General features: G+C 40.2%; 1 protein-coding gene across 2 annotated transcripts; it reads left to right on the forward strand.

Annotated features, from left to right (window-relative positions):
* The first annotated feature begins 13,375 nt into the window (after window positions 1-13,375).
* On the forward strand, window positions 13,376-18,423 carry LOC109703036 (CD209 antigen-like protein C). 2 transcript variants are annotated; one of them, XM_074054235.1, is made up of 7 exons: window positions 13,376-13,513; window positions 13,613-13,699; window positions 14,507-14,596; window positions 15,068-15,154; window positions 15,559-15,710; window positions 16,701-16,810; window positions 17,602-18,423. In XM_074054235.1, exons 1-7 carry the CDS (start codon window positions 13,468-13,470, stop codon window positions 17,750-17,752), a joined length of 723 nt encoding a protein of 240 aa, XP_073910336.1. In that variant the 5' UTR covers window positions 13,376-13,467; the 3' UTR covers window positions 17,753-18,423. The 2 variants fall into 2 exon arrangements, with proteins under 2 accessions (XP_073910336.1, XP_073910337.1); XM_074054236.1 differs by lacking the exon at window positions 14,507-14,596.
* Window positions 18,424-19,436: the final 1,013 nt, after the last annotated feature.

A 19,436-nucleotide genomic window follows, 5' to 3' on the forward strand; every position in this document is an offset into this window, starting at 1 on the left:
TGGCTGGTCAATCTCTTTAATGAACATAGACACAAAAATTCTCATTAAAATACTTGCAAAACTAATTCAACAACACATCAAAATGATCATATACCATGACCAAGTTGGTTTCCTTATAGGGATGCAAGGATTATTATTCAATTAACAGAATCCAGGACAAAAATCACATGATCATCTCAATTGATGGGAATAAAAAGGCTTTTAACAGAATTCAGGACCCTTTCATGATAAAAGCTCTGACAGAACTAGGAGTAAAAGGAAAGTACCTCCACCTAATAAAGATTATTTATGAAAAACCTATAGCCATCATACAAAATAGGAAAAATTAAATCATCTCCTCTAAAGTCAGTAATGAGACAAAGGCGTCTTGATCTCCACACTTGTTTAACATAGCACTGGAATTCCTAACCAGAACAATAAGGCAAGAGAAGAAATAAAAGGGATTCAGATAGGGAAAGAAGTCAAATCATGTCTATTTGCAGATGATATTATTAAAATATCCTAAAGATCCCATCCAAAACTCCTAGATCTAATAAATCTCTAAGAATTTTATTTGCAAGTCATATATAAGCTTTGAACCAAAAATTTTAGGTGAAGTAATATGCATAACTTGCTTTAATGAGAGTAAAACTCATTATGTGTTAACCCTGTTACTGCAGTTTAAGAATTAACTTAAAGGTATTCATTACAGTAGGCATGTCAAGCAAAAATATTAACTTGAGTGTACAGAATTACAAAGTGCACTCACCAAAAAAAGGCCATGAGATGTTATCAATGTACTCAGTTATGTTTTTTAAAATTGTATGAGAAATTCCTGACAAAAATGGGGCAGCTGAAGATATCCCCAGCAAACCTATTTCTAGATGTTCAAGCAACAGTTTGCCTTGGTGAGTTTAACTCATATTTTGTTCAGTGATATCACTAAACCCACATTCAGGTTATTTTTTTAAAAAGATGTTTGCACATTCTCTTTGTTTTACAAAAATGGGTTTCATTACAACATTTTCACACACGTATAAAATATACTTTGATTATACTTACACCCCAGGACCCTATCTTGTCACCCATCCTCCTCCTGCTGGTCCCCACCAAATCATCCCCCTTGTCAATACATGTCATTTTGTTTGTTTGTTTTTAGTCTAGACTTAGCATATGAAATAAAACATACATTATTTGTCTTTCTGAGCCTGGCTTATTTTGCTTATATGATGATCTCCAATTCCATCCACTGTCATGCAACTGACAACTGACATTTTTTCATTCTTCTTTTATGGTGAAATAATACTCCATATATATATATATATATATTCTATCATTTCTGAATCCATCTATCCCTTGTATGGCATCCAGGCTGATTTCCTAAATTGGCTATTGTGAATAGTGCCACAGTGAGCATGCGTATTGAGGTGTGTCTATTGTATGTGCACTTTGATTATTTTGGGTATGTCCCCAGGAGTGGTATAGCAGGAGCATATGATATCTCTACTTTTAGTTTTTTAGGAAACTCCTTCCACTTCTTTTAGATCTTCTAGTTTATTGTAATATTATTTTTCAAAAATATTACCTAATGGAGCTCTGAAGCTCATTCATATATATTGTAATATTTCCCTTTTCATCTCTAATTTAATTAATTGGTTTTCTCTCTCTTTTGAGTAATTTAGGTAAGGCCATGCCAAACTTTGTTCATGATTTCAAAGAATCAACTCTTTGTTTTATTGATTCTTTTTGTTGTTGTTTAGTTTCCATTTCATTAATTCCTATCCTGTTCTTCATTATTTCTGTCTGTAGGAATTTTGGTATCACTTCTTGTTCCTCTAATATCTTGAGGTGTATCATTAGGTAATTTTTTTGAGATAGCTCTGATTTTTTAACATACCACCCACAGGTTCTGGTATGTTGTCCTTTCATTTTCATTTAAATTTAGGAATTTTTAAATATCCTCCCTGATTATTTCATTGACCCATTGATAATTCTAATCTATACTGTTCAATCTCCATGTGGTAGCTGTTGAGATCTAATTTTATTCCATTGTGATCTGATAAGAAACCAAGTTATTCCAGTTTTCTTGTACTTGTTAGGATTTGCTTTGTGATTTAAAACATGAGCTCTTTTGGATACAGTTTTATCTGCTGCTGAGTAGAAGTCATATTCCACTGATGTTGGCTAGAATATTCTCTAGATGTCTGTTAAGTCCGTTTGATTTATGGTGCAGTTTAACTCTGAAGTCTCTTTGCTGATTTTCTTTCTTTTTTGCAGTATTTGAGATTGAACTCAGGGTCTAATGGATAATAGGTTAATGCTGTACCATTTGAACCACACTCTAGTACTGTTGTTTGTGTTTCGTGTTGGAGACAGGATCTCACTAACTTTGCCTAGGCTGGCCTCAAATTCATGATCTTCCTGCATCTACCTCCTGAGTAACTGGGATTGAAGTCGTGGGCCCCATATTTAGCCTCTTTGTTGAATTTTTGGTCAGGATTGATGGCATGTGGTATTGACCTCAGGCATGATTACTGTATATGGACTTTTTTGTCCCTTTGTGTCACATAGTTTGGGTTTTATAAAATTGGTGCACCAACATTTACTATATGTAAATTTTCAATACTTATGTCTTGCTGATGGATTGTTCTCTTTATTAATATATAGTGAGCTTTATGTTTTCTAATTTTGGCTTGAAGTATACTTTGTCAGACATAAGTATAACTACTCTGTCTGTATTTCAGTTTCCACTTGCTTGTTACATCACTTCCTATCCTTTCACTTTCAGTCAGTGTGTTTCTTTGTCAATGAAGTGTGTCTCTCGTGATCAACAAACAAGTAGATCTTCTTTGTTAATCCAATCACTGAGTCTGCATCTTTTAATTAGAATTAAGGCCATTTACTTTTAGAGTTATTAATGAAAGGTGTTTGCTGATTACTGTAATTCTGTTGTTATTTTTCCTGGTTGGTTCCAATACTACTTTGTTCTTTTCTTTTTCCCTAGGGCAAGGACTCAATGCACACAAGTTTTTATAACTATGTGACAAGTATGGTCTTTTTTCTGGTTTACAATTACACATTCCCCATTTTCATCTGAAAAGACATAAGCATGGTGTTTACTGTCTGTATTTCTGTTTCTTTTCCTTTATTTCTGTTTTTGTGGGGTTGGGGATGGTACCCAGGGCCTCATCCATGCTAAGAAAGTACTTTTACCACATAGCTACCCCCCAACCCCACTATCCATATTTTCATTAACTGTGGTCATGCCCACTCAGGGAATCCTTCAAAAGCTCCAGACTTTAGTTTGCCATTTTGCCTTATTTGAGACATCACCAGAATCACTTGTAATGCTTAGTTTAGAGCACAGATGATCTTTCCAGCATTAAACTCATAACTGTTTGCAGCTCCACCCTTTACCTAGTTTCAGAGCAACCCCCAACACACACATTCTCAGGTATTTTTTAGCAGCACTCTACTTCTCAGCATCAATCTTCTTCTCTATTTTCTGTTGTTATAACAGAATGCCTAAGACTGGGAAATTTACCAAGGAAAGAGGTTTATTTAGCTTACAGTTCTGGAGGCTGGAAATCCAGATTGAGCAGCTTTGTATGGTTAACTGCTCTACTACTTCCCCTCATGTCATGGCACAGAACAAAGCAGTCACCAAGAGCCAGAAGATACCAGCTGGATTTCTCAGATTCCAGAACCATGACGAATGTAAATTCACAAATTACCCAGCCTCAGGTTCTCAATAACAGCAAAAGAAAATGATTATGACAAAGACATCTTCTATTTCTATTTAAACAAAACTTTTAAAGATATAAATAATGGATCAGTGCTGAGCTTAACTGAATATTTTGAATCAATCACTAGACACTTGTGTGTACTTTCTACTTTTAAAGAATAGTGTAAATTAACCATACAAAGGGCTGTGTCTCACTGTGGTATTTCCACCATATATGCATGCATTGGGCTTTGATTAGGGTAATGCCTTCTACTGCTTTTTTTCCTGACCAACCTTTCCCCCATTTTAACAGTTTTCATGAGTTCTATTATGCTATATTCATACATAGACATAATGTATTTTGATGTTATTCACCCCTCATTGCTCTCTTTCCCTCTGCTCTGCCTCTCCCATTCCCTCTACACAACCCCAAAATTACATTCATGTTTATATGTGTATATATATAAACATGATATATAAAATTTATCATATCATATATATACACACACACATATAGAGAGAGTGAGAGAGAGAGAGCAGTAAGTCAACGTACAAGTCAAATTACAATAGAGACACCTGCACACTAATGTTTATTTTATTACAGAACCATTCACAATAACCAAGCTATGAAATCATCCTAGGTGCCCATCAACAGATGAATGGATAAAGAATACGTGGTAAGTATACAAAATGGAATATTATTCATCCATCAAGGAGAATGAAATTATGTCATTTGCAGAAAGGTGGATGGAAATGGAGAGTGCCATGTTAAGTGAAAAAAGCCAGAATAAGAAAGACAAAGAATGCAGGATTTTTTCTCATATGTGGAGTTTAGGCTTAATTTATCTATCTATCTAGATAATATATATTTCATATATGTATATTATAGAGACCTAATTTTATATATGTAGACATAATTTACATATACATGTATTTATAAATGCAGTGTTTTCTCTTTTTTAATTTTTATTTTACTCATATGTGCATACAATGTTTGGGTCATTTCTCCCCCCTTTCCCCTACCCTCTCCCTTACCTTCCTGCCCCCTCTCTCTTCCCCCCTACCCCCTCACTACCTGGCAGAATTTGCAGTGTTTTCTTTATCCATTCATCGTTTGTTGGGCACCTTGGTTGAGTCCACAGCTAATTGAGATATAACACAGAGATAATATGGGGCACAAGTATTATATTTCCTGATTCAGACATTTTATGACTGAATAAAACCCCTGAAATCCCTGTTAAATGAAAATATAATTTCTACATCACAGAAGTCTTCTATATAGCCCTTCCTGCTATATTCTCACCCACTCCTTTGAAATATTATCATTCTGACTTCTCATCAAAGATTAGTTCTATGTTTTCTTGAGATCCACATAAAAGAGAATCTTACCTATATGCTCCTTATGTTTGGGCTCCTTTACTCTTTTGGGAATTCCTGCATGGTGTTGTATGGATCAGTATATTGCTTTCTCAGTGATACATAATATTCCATTCAGTAAATAGTCTAGCTTTTTTTTCATTCACCTGCCAATGGTCACTTGGGTTCTTCCTATTTTTGGCAGTCTGAGTAAAGTGGTTCGGACACTTTTTGGTTTTTTCCTTCAGGTTATTTGACTCTGCTTGGTTCATGGTGGGAATTACAGTGGCTCACTCTCTTGAGTTTATGAATGCCAGCTCCACCATTAACCAGTTGTGTGACCATGGGTTGTAACCTAACCTCACTATACCCCAGTTTATCACAACTGAAAAGTGGACAGCATTTCACTTACTTCAACTTTTGGGGAGATTCAACTCATGACCCTACAGAGTAGGTAGAAAAGTGCCTGACTAAAGCAGTGATCAAATAATTAAACAATGCTGATTCAGATCCAACTCCCAAGTCAGTGGAAACCGTAAGTGAGGACATCAGCAAGCCAGGCTGGGGTCAGAATGGATGTTGCATCTGGGAAACTTGGGGGTGTTACTTGCCCAACACACCATACATGGAGGAGACTTAAGTAGCTTTACTTTACAAGTTATCACCTTTGTTAAAGAAGTCCATAATTTGACCATACCATACGTGCCACAATTCTTTCTGCTATGGTCCCAAACTCTCCCCACCCCACCCTGAAATTCCTGGACATTTGGTACGTGCACTGTTGTCAGATATCCAGCCTCCTTCTGGCCTCTTGTGGTGCTGGTACTCACTTCCCTTTTTCTCTTCCTCAGTAAGAGCAGAACCAGAGAGTGAGGGACATAATGTACTTTGATATTATTCTCTCTCATTGTTTCTCCAGAAAATAAAGCTGCTGTTTCAGAAGTCCTTGTGACTTAGACTCCATGAAGCAAGGAAGCAGGAGGTGGGTGAGGATCTCATGGCTAACCCCAAATTAGCTGAACAGCTTGGTTATATAGCTAAGAGAGGTTGTGTGTTATGGGTGTGACATGCATATAAAGGACTGTATTTTCACCAGTCATGGCCTAGCTTCCAGTTCCATCAAACACAGGACCCACATAGGGACCAATCACAGGCCTTCCATGAGGACCAATCATAAGTCCTGCCTTGCACTGAAGTCACTGACTTCTTTTTCTCATTTTTATTAAGATATATTCATTGTGATATTGTACATTGGTTAGATCAACCCTACCATCTCCCCTCCTTGACCCTCTTCCCACCCCACTTAAAGCAAATGAAAGATGTTTCATTGTTCTATTTTGTATATGTGTATGAAGCCCATCAACCATATTCCCTTACTTTATCTCCTCTAGTCTCCCTTTCCCTCCCACAAGTAGCCACACACACACACACGCACACACACACACACTGTACTTATTTTACAGTCCTGACTTTCATTGTTAATTCTGAAGTCAATGTTCAGAGGGGTTTCTTGATGTATCCTGGCTGTGAGTATACTTTACTTCGGTCAGTTCAACCCTTCGGTTACTCTCCCTTACCCCTTTCCTCCCACCCCCATTGTTCAAGAGCCTTCAGTACATATTGTCGTATCTTCTGCCTACACAGATGTTATGTATGACAACATTGATGATGCTCCCATCATCATTCTCCCTCTTACCCTTTCCCCCTTCTTAGAACAATTTCAAAATATATCCACCATATTTACCCTCATTCCCCCTTTTCTCATGCCCACCACCTCCCACTGTTACCCTCCCCTGAGAAAGATTTATTTTTCCCTCCTGTCCTTCATTTTTTTAAATTAAGTGTATATTGGTAGCCCAAAGGAGTTTCATCTTGGTATTTCAGATCTGTATATATCATGCTTTTATCAAATTAACCCCTCCATTACTTACTCATTCTCTATCACCTCACTCCCCTAATATTCAACCACTTACTGTACAGTGCATTATATTATATTCATATATAGATGGGTTGTTTCAACATTTTTTCATTCTCTACTTCTTTCTCTCTTCCACCTCCTATAGTTCTCTCATCATTCTTCCTTATGACTGAATAGAACTCCGTGTGTGTGTGTGTGTGTGTGTGTGTGTGTGTGTGTGTGTGTGATATATATATAATCACATTTTTGATCCATTCATCAGTCATAGGGCTTCTAGTTTGTTTCCACAGGTTGACTATTGTGAATATTGCTATAATAAATACTGGCATACAAGTGTCTCCATTGTATCCTGACTTACATTCCTTCAGATATATACCCAGGAGCTGTATCCCTGGATCATATGGCATTCTATTTTTAGCTTTTCAAGGAATCTCTATATCGCTTTCCATAACTGTTGTACTAATTTGCATTCTTACAAATACATAAGTATTCCTATCTCACCACATCTTCACCAGCATTTGTTGTTGCTTTCACTCTTGAAGATGACCATTCTAACTGAGGTGAGATGAAATCTTAGTGTAGTTTTTATTTGCATTTCTTTTATAGTCAGGGAAGATGAGCACTTCATGTGTTAACTGGCCATTTGTACCTCTTCCTTTGAAAATTCCCTATTCAATTCATGTGTCCACTTCTTCATTGCATTGTTGATTCGATGGGGATTGAGTTTTTTTTTGAGTTCCCTACAGATTCTGGATATTTGTGTCTTATCAGCTAAATAACTAGCAAAGATTTCTCCCATTCTGTGGGCAATCTCTTGTCTAGTCACTGTTTCTCTTGCTCGGCAGAAGTGTTTCAGTTTAATGCAGTCTCATTTGTGCATTCTATTTTTTTAGTTGCTAAGCCATTGGAGTTGTATTTAGGAAGTTGGTTGCCTATGCCTGTATGTTCCAGTGTATTTCTTACTACTTCCTGTAGTTGTTTCAAAGTTTCAGTACTTGTATTAAAGTCTTTGATCCACTTTGAGTTGATATTGGTACAGGGTAAGAGACAGGGATCTAGTTACTAAGTTACTGATGTGGTACTCCCCCTCCCATCTTGAGTAAGAATAGCTGCAGAGCTACCTAAAGTTCACCAAGGCTTATCTTGCCTATAATGCTGCCTTCCAGATCCAATGCAGGTTGTCTGGAACAGCCATGACCAGAGAAAGTCCTACTGGAGCAGTAGTCATGGCTTCAGTTTTAGGGGTCCTTGCATCTAGAGTGTCCACACACTCTACAGAGTCACTACAAAGTGTCCAAAGCAGTTGGGCTGCTATGAAGGTAGTCCAGCCATTTGCCATAGAAGGGTCTTCTCACCTGAGAATTCCTTACTCTAGGATAACAGGCATAGGGAAGGGTCTATCCACTACCATTCAGAGGTCTAAACAGTGGTTCCACTCATTCACAGGAAAAAAACATTATAACGTGCTTAAAATACAGACATGAAGAAAGCACAATATAAAACTATCATTCCAACAGTATTCAACAGTGCTTAACCTCTTCCCCCAATTCCCTAGGGAATATTGAGTCTGTCTGTCTCAGAGGAATAACTTACTGGTTTACATGGATAAGGGTTTGTGTAAGAATTAAGGCAGTGGGGACTTCATTTTTATGCTTGTTTGGAAAAATGGCTCTTACCTCTCTACTTACGATTTCTCATAAAATTAGGAAAACATTAGTTTCAGCTTGGTGACTAGGAACTCTAGCAGAAGTGACTCTGTTTTGGTTTTTCCCTGGCTTTTCAGGACTTAGCCAACCAGCCTCTTGAGGTTTTCATCCAGCACCTCTTTTCTTTTGTGAGCATTTAATACTATCAATTTCCCTCTCAGTACTGCTGTTGCTGTATCTGACATATTGATATTTCTTTTTCATTTTCACTCAAAACTAAGTATTTTAGGTCTTCCAAGACTTATTCCTTGAATGATGAATTATTTAGAAGTGTGTCATTTAATTCCCAACTGTTAGAGGATTTCTTGAATTGCCTGTGACTAATTTCTAGTTAGATTTGATTATGAGCAGATACTGTGTACTATTCCATTTATTTAAATGTATTGAGGATTGGACTGGTGATGTGGATCAGTGGTAGAATGCTTGCCTAGTTATCAAAATCCTAGATTCAAGGCCAGCACAGAGAAAGGAAAAAATGTATATATGGAGTGTTGTTCGATACCACTTGATATGGGCTACCTTGGTGACTGTTCTATGGACACTTGAGAAAACTGTGTACTCATATGATAGTGAAGAGATCTGCTGTTAAAATTCAGAATAAGCATTGGCTAAGGGAATGGAACATTAGACTTCATTGTTTAGATGGATGGAGAATAGGGATAATGACTGGAGTAACAGTGAAGAAAATAAGGGCTAAGACTCCTCCTAACTTATTAGGAGTGGATCATAAGCTAGCATAAGCAAATAGGAAATATCATTCTGGTTTGATGTGAGGAAGGGGGATATAGTTGTGTGGGTCTCCAGGACTATCATTAATAAGGTTAAAATTAAGAAAAGGAATTATAGATATCTTTAATAGAATAACATGCATGGAATTGGATTTTGTTTGAGTCAGGTTATTTGTAGTGATCCAGTTTCATGAGAAACAGGAAGTGAATTATAGCTGAGGCTGTGTTAATGAATGGAAGAATAAGAATAAAATGGAAGGAGGCAAAGAATTTTGTTAGAATGAATCTATCAACTTAAAGCCCACCTCAAATTCATCCTATTAAATTAAAAGCATAGCTGATAGGAAATTAGTAGTATCCTCAAAATGATATTTGTCCTCATGGGAGTGAATAGCCTATGAAATCAGTGTCTATACCTGCAAATAGTGAGATAACACCAATGCTTCATGTTTCCATGAAGATATAAGAGCCATAATGAAGTCCTCATCCTATATGTAGAAATAGGCAGATAAAAAATATGCAGGTTCCACTTACATGCAGATAATGAATGATTCATCCATAGTCAATGTCTTGGCAAATATGTGAGATGGATAAGAATGCAGTAATTGTATCTGATGTATAATACATACCAAAGACTAGTTCTGTGGTAAAATTAAGCAAACTCCTAGTAGGGAGCCAAAGTTTCATCATGCTGAGATATTGGGAGAGGCAGGTAAGTCCATGAGTGAGTGATGGATGGGGTTTTCAGAAGTTGCTCATTATAGTTTCTATAATTGAATTTATGATGATTTTATGTCATTGGTCATGGTACAGTCTGTGTAGAAATTATGACATGCATTGTGTATTTATTAAGTACTGTATTTGTTTTAGGTTTAGGGTAGAATATGTGTATGTGTATATACACATCCTGTTCATTGTATGTAGCCACCCACATACAAAATGCTTGAATGTAAATTTTTTGGAAGGTGGGGTGCTTTCTCCCACTCTCCAAAAATTTGTCAATCTCTAAGTCCCCTAACCAAACAACCTTCCTTATTAAGGGGACCAGGTTCAGCTTCTGCTTATCCCCAAATAGCTCCTTGATCATGGAACTATTCTATCCATCCATCTTTCTTTCTTGGGGGACCCAGTAGTAACCCCATTCTCTTTTACTGTAAGATCTGCTTCCCCATCCTTTGGCTGTTCAGTATTCTAAGCACACCCTCCAAGTGGCTTTGCATGGCTGACAGTGTCCTCCTGCCCTGGGTAGTGAGTATATGTGACTAAGCATGCTGTAAATTTCCCAAGTAGGACCTGGACTGATGTGTGTTCATGTACACCTCACTGATGGATGAATAGAATACGTTGTCACACAAATGATGAGGATTTTCCATATACTTACTTGCTTCCTACATATCTCCTTTGGTGAGGGGTCTGTTCTGATCATTTACCTTATAAAATGTTATTTTAATTGGAGCAGAAATAATGACTATACCATGTAATGCATTTAAATGTGCAGATCAGTGCCTAACACACTATGTTAGACAACCAACACTTACCATCCTTCCAAAGAACTCTTCACTGCACAAAAATTGAAATTCTGAACCCATCAAACAATAGCTCTGTGGTTGTCTGCCTTCAGCCCCTGGCATCCACCCTTCTATTTCCCATATCTAAAAATGTGAGTATTTTGGGGTCCTCCCATGAATGGAATCACACAGTACTTACCCTTGGGAAGCTGGCTCATTTCACTGAGAATACTGTCCTCAGGGCTCATTTGAGTATAGTGTGTCAGAATGTCCTTTATTTCCATTGCATGAACAAATCACATTTTTAATATGTTTCTCTATCAACTTACTCTTGGGTTCCTTCCACGTTTTGGTTATGATAAATAACATGTGAACCTGAGTGCACAGTTATCTCTTTGAGCCCTTGATTTTTTTTGTGTGGTACTGGGGTTTGAACTCAGGGAGCATGCCCTTGCTAGGCAAGCACTCTACCATTTGAGCCAGGCCTCCAGCCCCTCTAGGGCTGGCCTTGGACTGTGATCCTCCTACCTATGCCTACCATAAAGCTTGGATTATAAGCATGGGCCAGCACACCCAGCCCAATTGTCTACTTTAAAATATTTGTGTGACATGTTCGTCGACTTTCGCATGCTGTTTATTTACTTTTCAAAATTGTTGATGTATGTGGACAAACATGCCAAACCCTACCACATCCAAGTCATAAGGCTTCATCTCCTCAGTGATATCATACCGACGCCTGTACCCTGAAACAGAGGATGTGAAGAGAACCTCCCTTCACCCTGGAGATCTTCCTCCAAGAAATTCAAAATCCCAGGGATGCTATGAGAAAAATGTCAGTCACTACCAAATTGTGAGACACTCTACAAAATATCTGACCTGTAGTTCTCAAAGAGGTCACCACCATCATAACAAGGAAAGTCAGAGAAACTGTCACAGCTCAGGGGAGTGTGGATGGAATATGAGAACAGAAGAAAGACATGAGGGAAAAATAATGGACTCTTAGGGGGACGGGGGATAAGAAAGAGTAATAGAGGGGTGAATTTGATCAAAGCACATTATATGCATTTATGAAAATATCACAATGAAACACCTCTGTACAATTAATATGTACTAATAAAAAAAGGAAAAGGTGAAATCTTAATAATATGTGGAGTTTACTGTGTGCATTTGTGATAACTAAGAAGTCAATATTGGTGTATATGCTATCACTAATTTTCTTCAATATTAGAGGTGATAGGAATATGGGAAGTCTTAGTGCTGTCCTTGCAATATTACCACAAATATAAAATAATTTTGAAATAAACCATTTATTAAAATAACAAAACAATGGAGATACAGTCAACACCTTAGTGTTTAATCATGATGTATGCATGTATTTTCCATTTTAAAACTGAGATATAATATATATATAATACAATACAAAATTCTTATATTTAGAGATCCACACTTATGTATGACTATATTTCAGAAACTACTTCTCAGTTGAAAATATATAACAAGTTCAATTCACAGAATTCTTTGAACCTCCTCCTGGTCAATCCTCATTTACCCCTTCAAGGAAACACCAATTTTGACTTCATATCAAACATTAATCCTACCTATTCTTGAAATCTATATAAAATCAAATTTCATAGTATATACACATTACATATGAATCCCTTCACTTTTTTGGGAGATTTGTACTTGGATCAGAAGATTGGTTTTTCTGTTTACTGAATATACTACTTTTATTTTCATTGACCTTCTGGTAGTTACTTGGGTTTTTCCAATTTGGAACAATCTTGATAAAATACACAGGAGACATTTTGTTTCCTCTTTGAGACTATTTGGTTCTTCTGGGTTCATGATGTGGAATGTATAGATAAGTTCTCTAGGTTCGAATCCCAGTTCTATCATTAATCACGTGTGACCAGCTTAATCACGTGTGTGCAGCTTAAACTTTCTGCACTTCATTTTCTCATTTAAAATTCATTCCATTTTAAAATGGACAGTAGGTTATCTACCAGAGTCTGGGGAGATTAAACAAATTAATATATAAAGTAGCTAGAAAAGTGACTGGCAGACATTTAAAAAACACAAGCAATGATGAGTCAGACCAAACTACCAGTCAGCAGAAGTCAACATGAATGAGTACATCAGCAAATCAGGGCAACAACCCCTAGGGTTAGAAGGATTGTGTTTCTGGGAAGGCTGTGCATGTTGCTAGCTCACCCTCATCACACAGAGAGGAGATAAAACAACATAGGTATATTTTACAAGTTACTAGTTTTGTTAAAAGCCTCTCACATATTGGCCACACCATAAGTGCACCAGTTTTTTTCTTCTATGAACCCCAAATCTTCCTAACCACTCCCTGGAATTTCTGGAACATCTGGCATGTGCCTGCTGTGTCAGAAGCTCAGCCCCTCCCTCTGGTCTTCTGTGGTGTCCAAAGCCAGTTCCGTGTTTCTCTTCCTGATAAGGGTAGACTTGGGGTGTGGGGAGCATGGGATGGTAAATAAAAGCTGTGATTCTCAGATGTCCTGGACACTGGTGGACAGAATTGACCATGAGTGACTCCAAGGAAGTGCGGGAGCAGCAGTTGGGCTCTCTGGGTGAGGCTGGGCTGGGATTCAAGTATTTCAGGGAGGAGTTCAGGGAGCCAGTTGGTGTTTCATCCTGCCCAGACTTTTACTGATGCTCTGCCCATTCAGATGATGAGGAACTGATAGCCAACAACACCAGATCTTCCCGAAGTAGCTTTGGATTCCTTCCTATTCACAGCCTCAAACATGTTGCAGGTAAACCAGGGTTAGGGGGTGGAGGTGGAGGACAGGTCCTCCCATGTACCTGTGCCCTGAGGAGCTGGAGGATGGGAATTTAAACTCTTCAATCCTTCCTTAGGGACTGAAGTCTCCACCAGGGAGACTGGTGGGTGTGGGCTGCTCTGTCCTGGGGAGCTTGAGGTTGTGGATCTGTGCTCCTATGTCCTGGGAGATGGAAAATGACAAACTAGAATCCTTTGTCCTGGACAGGTGGACACTAGAGGATGGGACTTCTAGATATGGGGGTGGTGGATGGTGGGGACAAGGCACCTAGATAGTGGGGTGGTGGAGGCTGAGGATTGGACTCCTGGGTCCTGGGGAAGTAGAGGCTGAGGATGTGAATTTATGAATCTGGAATGGTCAAGGCTGGAATCCTGAACTCCTTGTGACCTATGGAAGTGGAGGCTGGTGATTGGATTCCTGGGTCCTGGGGAAGAAGAAGTCAGGGCTAGATTTCTGGATCCTAGGGAAATTGTGGCTGAGAAGTGGACTACTGGTTCATGAAAAAGTGGATTCTGAGGGTCTGGACTCTTTAGTTCTGGGGAGTTAGAAGCTGGGGCTTATGTTGTTGGGTTGAGGGATGGTTGGGGCTGAAAAATTGGACTCCTGGACTCTGGGGCAGGGCATGGTGACAGCTGCTGCAAGTAATGGTCTTGAGAGGGTGGAGGCTGAGCATCTGAAACAATGAGCCCTGGGGAGAAGCAGATTGGTGGCCATGCTGTCTCTGGGCCAGGATGAGGCAAGAACACTGGTATACTAGAAAACTTGATCTTATCTCCTCAGGGTATCTAACCCATGGTCACATCCCCCTGGTGCTACGGCTTCTGATCCTCATGCTCTTCCTTGTTCTTCTGGTGGCCATCCTTGTTAAAGGTCAGACAGGTCTGAGGGTTGGGGGGCACCTGTTCTAACCCTTTGGCTAGGGAAGCCAGGTTAAGGAGTGAGGTAGGATAGAAGCTGTGACCAGTTCCTGCTGCAAATTCTGGAGACTTCTCAAGGTCCCTCCTACATCTGGTGCAGGGGAAGGTAGGGAAAGGAAAAGAGGAGGGAAAGAAGGTGGAGCTGGGGAAAAGAAGGAGGAAGAAGAGCAGTGGAGGGAGAAGGAGCAGTGGAGGGAAGGGAGGTGGAGAGGGGTCAGAGAAATAGCAGGGGAGGGGGCGAGAAAGAGCCTGGGAGGCTCCTGGCTCCACTTGTCCCTATGGTTCAGCATTCTCTGGGTGTCAGATTTCTTCATTTTCAAATGGCATTAAACAAAACATTGGCTCTCAGGAAAGATGTGGACCCAGTACAGTCTGTGACCACAATAGGTGTTTAACAATTGCAGATTCTTTTTTCTTGGCACAGTCTCCAAGATTTCCACCTCTCAGGAAAAAGAACAGTTAAAGCAAAATGAGATCTCCCAGAAATTGACCCAGCTGAAAGTTGGAGTGGGTGAGTGACTGGAAAAAAAAGAGGAACTCCAAGGGCCTGAAATGGTCTTCATGGGGTGACACGTTGCTGGCCTCTCCAGCCCTCTCTTACCTCATTTACTTCTCTGAGAATTGGAAAAAGATAATATCAAGGGTGGAACCTTGTGGTCACTGGGGGGATATGCACACAATGGGCACTCAGTTAAGCCAGCCTCCTGGCCTCTGTTCTGTGCTCCATAAGTCTCATGGAGTTGGGGCCAGGTCTCCTGGGTCCTCTTGAAGTAGAGAAGGGGCTCAAGAAATCAAGAAGCCCTCCAGAGCATTGTGTCAAGGGAGAGCCCTGACTATGGAGCACTTGAAGACTGGGCAGACGCAGGACCATGGGCATGCAAGTATGGGTACAGCCTGACCAAACTCCCCCAACAGACCACCTGTGCCAAGCCTGCCCCTGGGACTGGACATCCTTCCTAGGAAATTGTTACTTATTCTCCATTACCCAACGGAACTGGCATGACTCTGTCAACGCCTGCCAGGGAGTGGGAGCACAACTCGTTGTCATCAAAAGTGATGAGGAACAGGTATGCCTGATTGGGGTCCAGTCTGCTCTGGGACATACATCTGGCTGCTGGCCATCTATAAGGAGAAGGTGGTTGGTCAGTTGGATTTTTGGACATGGCACTTTTTTTCCCACTTGGACAGGGAGAATAGAATGGTGTGAATGGGGGGATTCTCAAGCATCTTTAAGAGACATACACCAGATCTGAACACAAGAGAATACTTACGGGAGTGAGTAAAGGATCCCCATTAGTGTGCTGGTCTGAGTTTAACAACTTGCTCTATTGAGCCACAAAGTCCTACCATGTACCTTTTGCCAATTCCCTGGTGTAAATATTGCCAGCCTGGCTGATTTCATGCTACCAATAGGACATCAGTCAAAGCAGAGGTGAAAAGAGGTCATGTGCATTTTCAGTAATTGGAAACTGCTGTGCTATCTGTTGATAGCACGTTAGACCCAGTCATGAGTAAATTGATTAGATAATGCTCAGAAGACAAATAAGCATGCCCTAATACCAAGGTTGGACAACGAGTGGCCAGGTGTGCATGTTCTGTGAGCAAATCAGAACATACCTGTGTATAGGATACAGATGTGGGAAAACCCAGACCTCCTGAGCACAGGTCATGCCCTAGTACACTAGAGGGCTACAGGTCAGAATGCCACAAGAACTTTATGCTAAGAGATTGGCAAAAGGCTTGGGAAGTGGGAAAGGAGGGTCAAGGTTCAAGAACAGCCTGGGCAAAAAGTTAGCATAAGCAGGAGGATTGATGTCTGAGGCCATCCCCAGGCAAAGAGAATGAGAACTTGTAAGAAAAACAAAGCAAAAATTAGCTGGAAGTGTAGCTCAAGTGCTAGAATGCTAATCTAGCAAATGCAAGGCCCTGAATTCAAAACTTCAGCCCCAGTACTGTCAGAGAGAAAGGGAGAGAGGGAAGAAGGGAGGGAGAGAGGGACGGAGAGAGAGAAGGAGGAGGGAGAGTTCTTTCCTGACTCCTCTTCTTCTCCTTCCAAGAGATTCCTGCAAAACACATCTAAGAATAAAGGCTACTCCTGGATGGGTCTCTCAGACCTGAAACATGAAGGCATTTGGCACTGGGTGGATGGTTCACCTCTGTCACCCAGGTAGATCCAGGGAGAAGGACGCAACCTATAGAATGGGATGGGATTCTCAGATTCTGACTTGAGCTATCTTTGTGGTGCTTCCCCCATTTCCTGGCTCCATCGGAGTAAGATTCTGTGACATTTACTGAATAGAAGAAGGTGATCTATATACCCATGTGCAGATAGGATGGTTAGTGCCCAAAATTCCACAATAGAGCTGCAGGAGGAGCTTGGAGTCTGGGTTGGTGATTTAAATACAATTGTATTTATAGAAAATATGAGGAATAGTAAGGCCAGTGGTTCAGGGGGCTATCACCATTGAAAATAAAGCTTCTTATGCTCACAGATCCCAAACAATGGAGCTTGCATCATGCCATGGGGGTTACACTAGAAAGGACCAGGCAGAGGGTGGAAAACTTGTGGGCAAGACTTTACTGCGATGTCCATGAGAGAAAATAGGTGAGGCAGGGTAAGCAGGCTTAGGACTGGCTAGTTTGGAATGATTCTGGGGTATAGACACTGTCCCTGATTGTCTCATACCTGGCCCTTGAAAGGTGCAAGAGCATAGTAAGGAAGGTGGTTGGGGAATGTGGAGTCTGGATTGATTGGTTTGTATCTGAAAACGACTCCCTCAGGAGACAAAAGAGACAGGAGCCAAGGTCAAGTGACTCAGGGAGATCATTGGGTCCAGAGCAAGGCATGGCTGCCATGTGCATGCAGGGTAGATGTGAAAGCATCAAGTTTCCAGATGCTAGAAATATAGTTTACAGAGTGGAGCTGAGCAGAGACTCAGCTTCTCCTGGTCTTTGCAGCTTCACAAAGTATTGGAATGAAGGGGAACCCAACAATGACTGGGATGAAGATTGTGCAGAATTTAGAGATGAAGGCTGGAATGATGCCCCTTGTAAACAAGAGAAATTCTGGATCTGCAAGAAGCCTGCAGCAGCCTGCTCTATGGAGTGAAGTTTGGATTCTCTACTGCCCCTGCAGTCCAAATTCCCTGCCATACTGCATAAATTTATCCACATTTGTGCCATTTCCTGTCCCTTGTCTGTAAGAATTGTAATATTAGTAATAGCTCTGGGATTTTTCTTTACAGCAGCCCTCATCCCCTGTAAGCCTGGTAATTGGCTCTCCCTCCTCCTATGCCTTCAGGTTCCCCTGGCTTTGAAGTTGCAGGTCTAGTCCATCCTTGCAGTTATGCTACTGTATTAAGGTGTGCGATACTCACCACTCAAAGCCAATGTTTAGGAAAAAAGAGATGGTAGAAATGAATCAGATTTATTCTAAAGCTAGCACTGCTAAAGGGAAGGTCTATCATCCTCAAACTTTCATCTTGAGGTTTGCGGGGGGTGCAAAGATCCTCTATGGGGAAGAAAAGGAAATACAGTGCAATGAGGGGCAAGAATGGTATATGCTGAGTGGGGTCTTCATCATTCTGCCCCTGTGTCTTATTTTTTACTTCCAGCTGGAAAATCACAATGACATCATTCTCCATGGGGCTAGTTCCTGTATTTTTCTTTAAACAGACACATTACTTTTCTGCAAGTTAAATCTCACAGCAATTTGCATGCCATGCTGTGTGTTAATTGATGTATAAAAATAAAAACTATGGAGATTCATTACAAAAGTCACCATGTGCTCAGACCTCTGTAAATCTAAAGGAACATTATTTAGTATGAAACATCTTAATCATATAGGTGAGGTTTCTCTTTAGTGTTTAGAAGGCTGGGCAAAAGGGAGGAGACCTAATTATAAAAGAAGGATTAGGGAAGGGGAAACAAACTTGCAAACAGGCTAAGGAAGGGGAAAGTAAAGGTAACTCTGGCAAGGACAACTCTCAAAGGAGTTGCCATTACACTTCAATATAGTAACCAAGTATGGGATACATTCATGCTACTGGGTGTGTTCCATTAATCTACTCAGTTCAGAAGGTTTGCGTTGCCATATGTAACAGCCACTACATCCCCTGGAGCTCATTCCCAGTTCTGCATGTGTTCCTTCCATCTACTCCACTTCTGTCTACCTCTCCTGCACCCCTTGTCTTGGGGACTTTATTTGGCTACTATAGCTCATCCTGTAGTTTGGCAGTACCAGGAAAGTATTTTCTTCAGTCAACCATTGACCCTCAGGAGGTGGTGTATAAATACCCCAGCTCCCTCTTCCCTTAATGACACCTGATGATCCTGAAGTTGGTCTCCTACATCTGCCTTTCCACCTGCTGTGAGTTGTGTTAGAGGCAGCTGTCACCTGTCAGCTTCTTCTCATGTAGAAGAAGGGAACTGCTACAGGGAACTGCTTTCTCCAAATTCAGTCTCCTTTCTGGTGCAGCTCACATGGGTACAAAAACATAAACATCTGTCCATGTTGGGCCAACATGGGGCAACTTTGAAGGGCGATTCAGATTTCATAGATTGCCCTTATGAGATCAGCTATCACTGCTGTTGGATATCCTGTGCTAAACTTGCCCCTGCTCTTGCCTGCTTCCTTCCTATATCATACCATACCATAAGTATACCATATACTTTTTTGTCTAGACTCCTGAGTGATGAGAGTGTCTATTGTCACTCAAAATCAGGCCCATTGATCACACCTGAATTTGTTCTAATGAAGTGACTTGTACACATCATATCCACTAGATAACTTC

This window comes from Castor canadensis, chromosome 14 (genome assembly GCF_047511655.1).
Source record: "Castor canadensis chromosome 14, mCasCan1.hap1v2, whole genome shotgun sequence".
NCBI classification, from domain to species: Eukaryota; Metazoa; Chordata; class Mammalia; order Rodentia; family Castoridae; genus Castor; species Castor canadensis.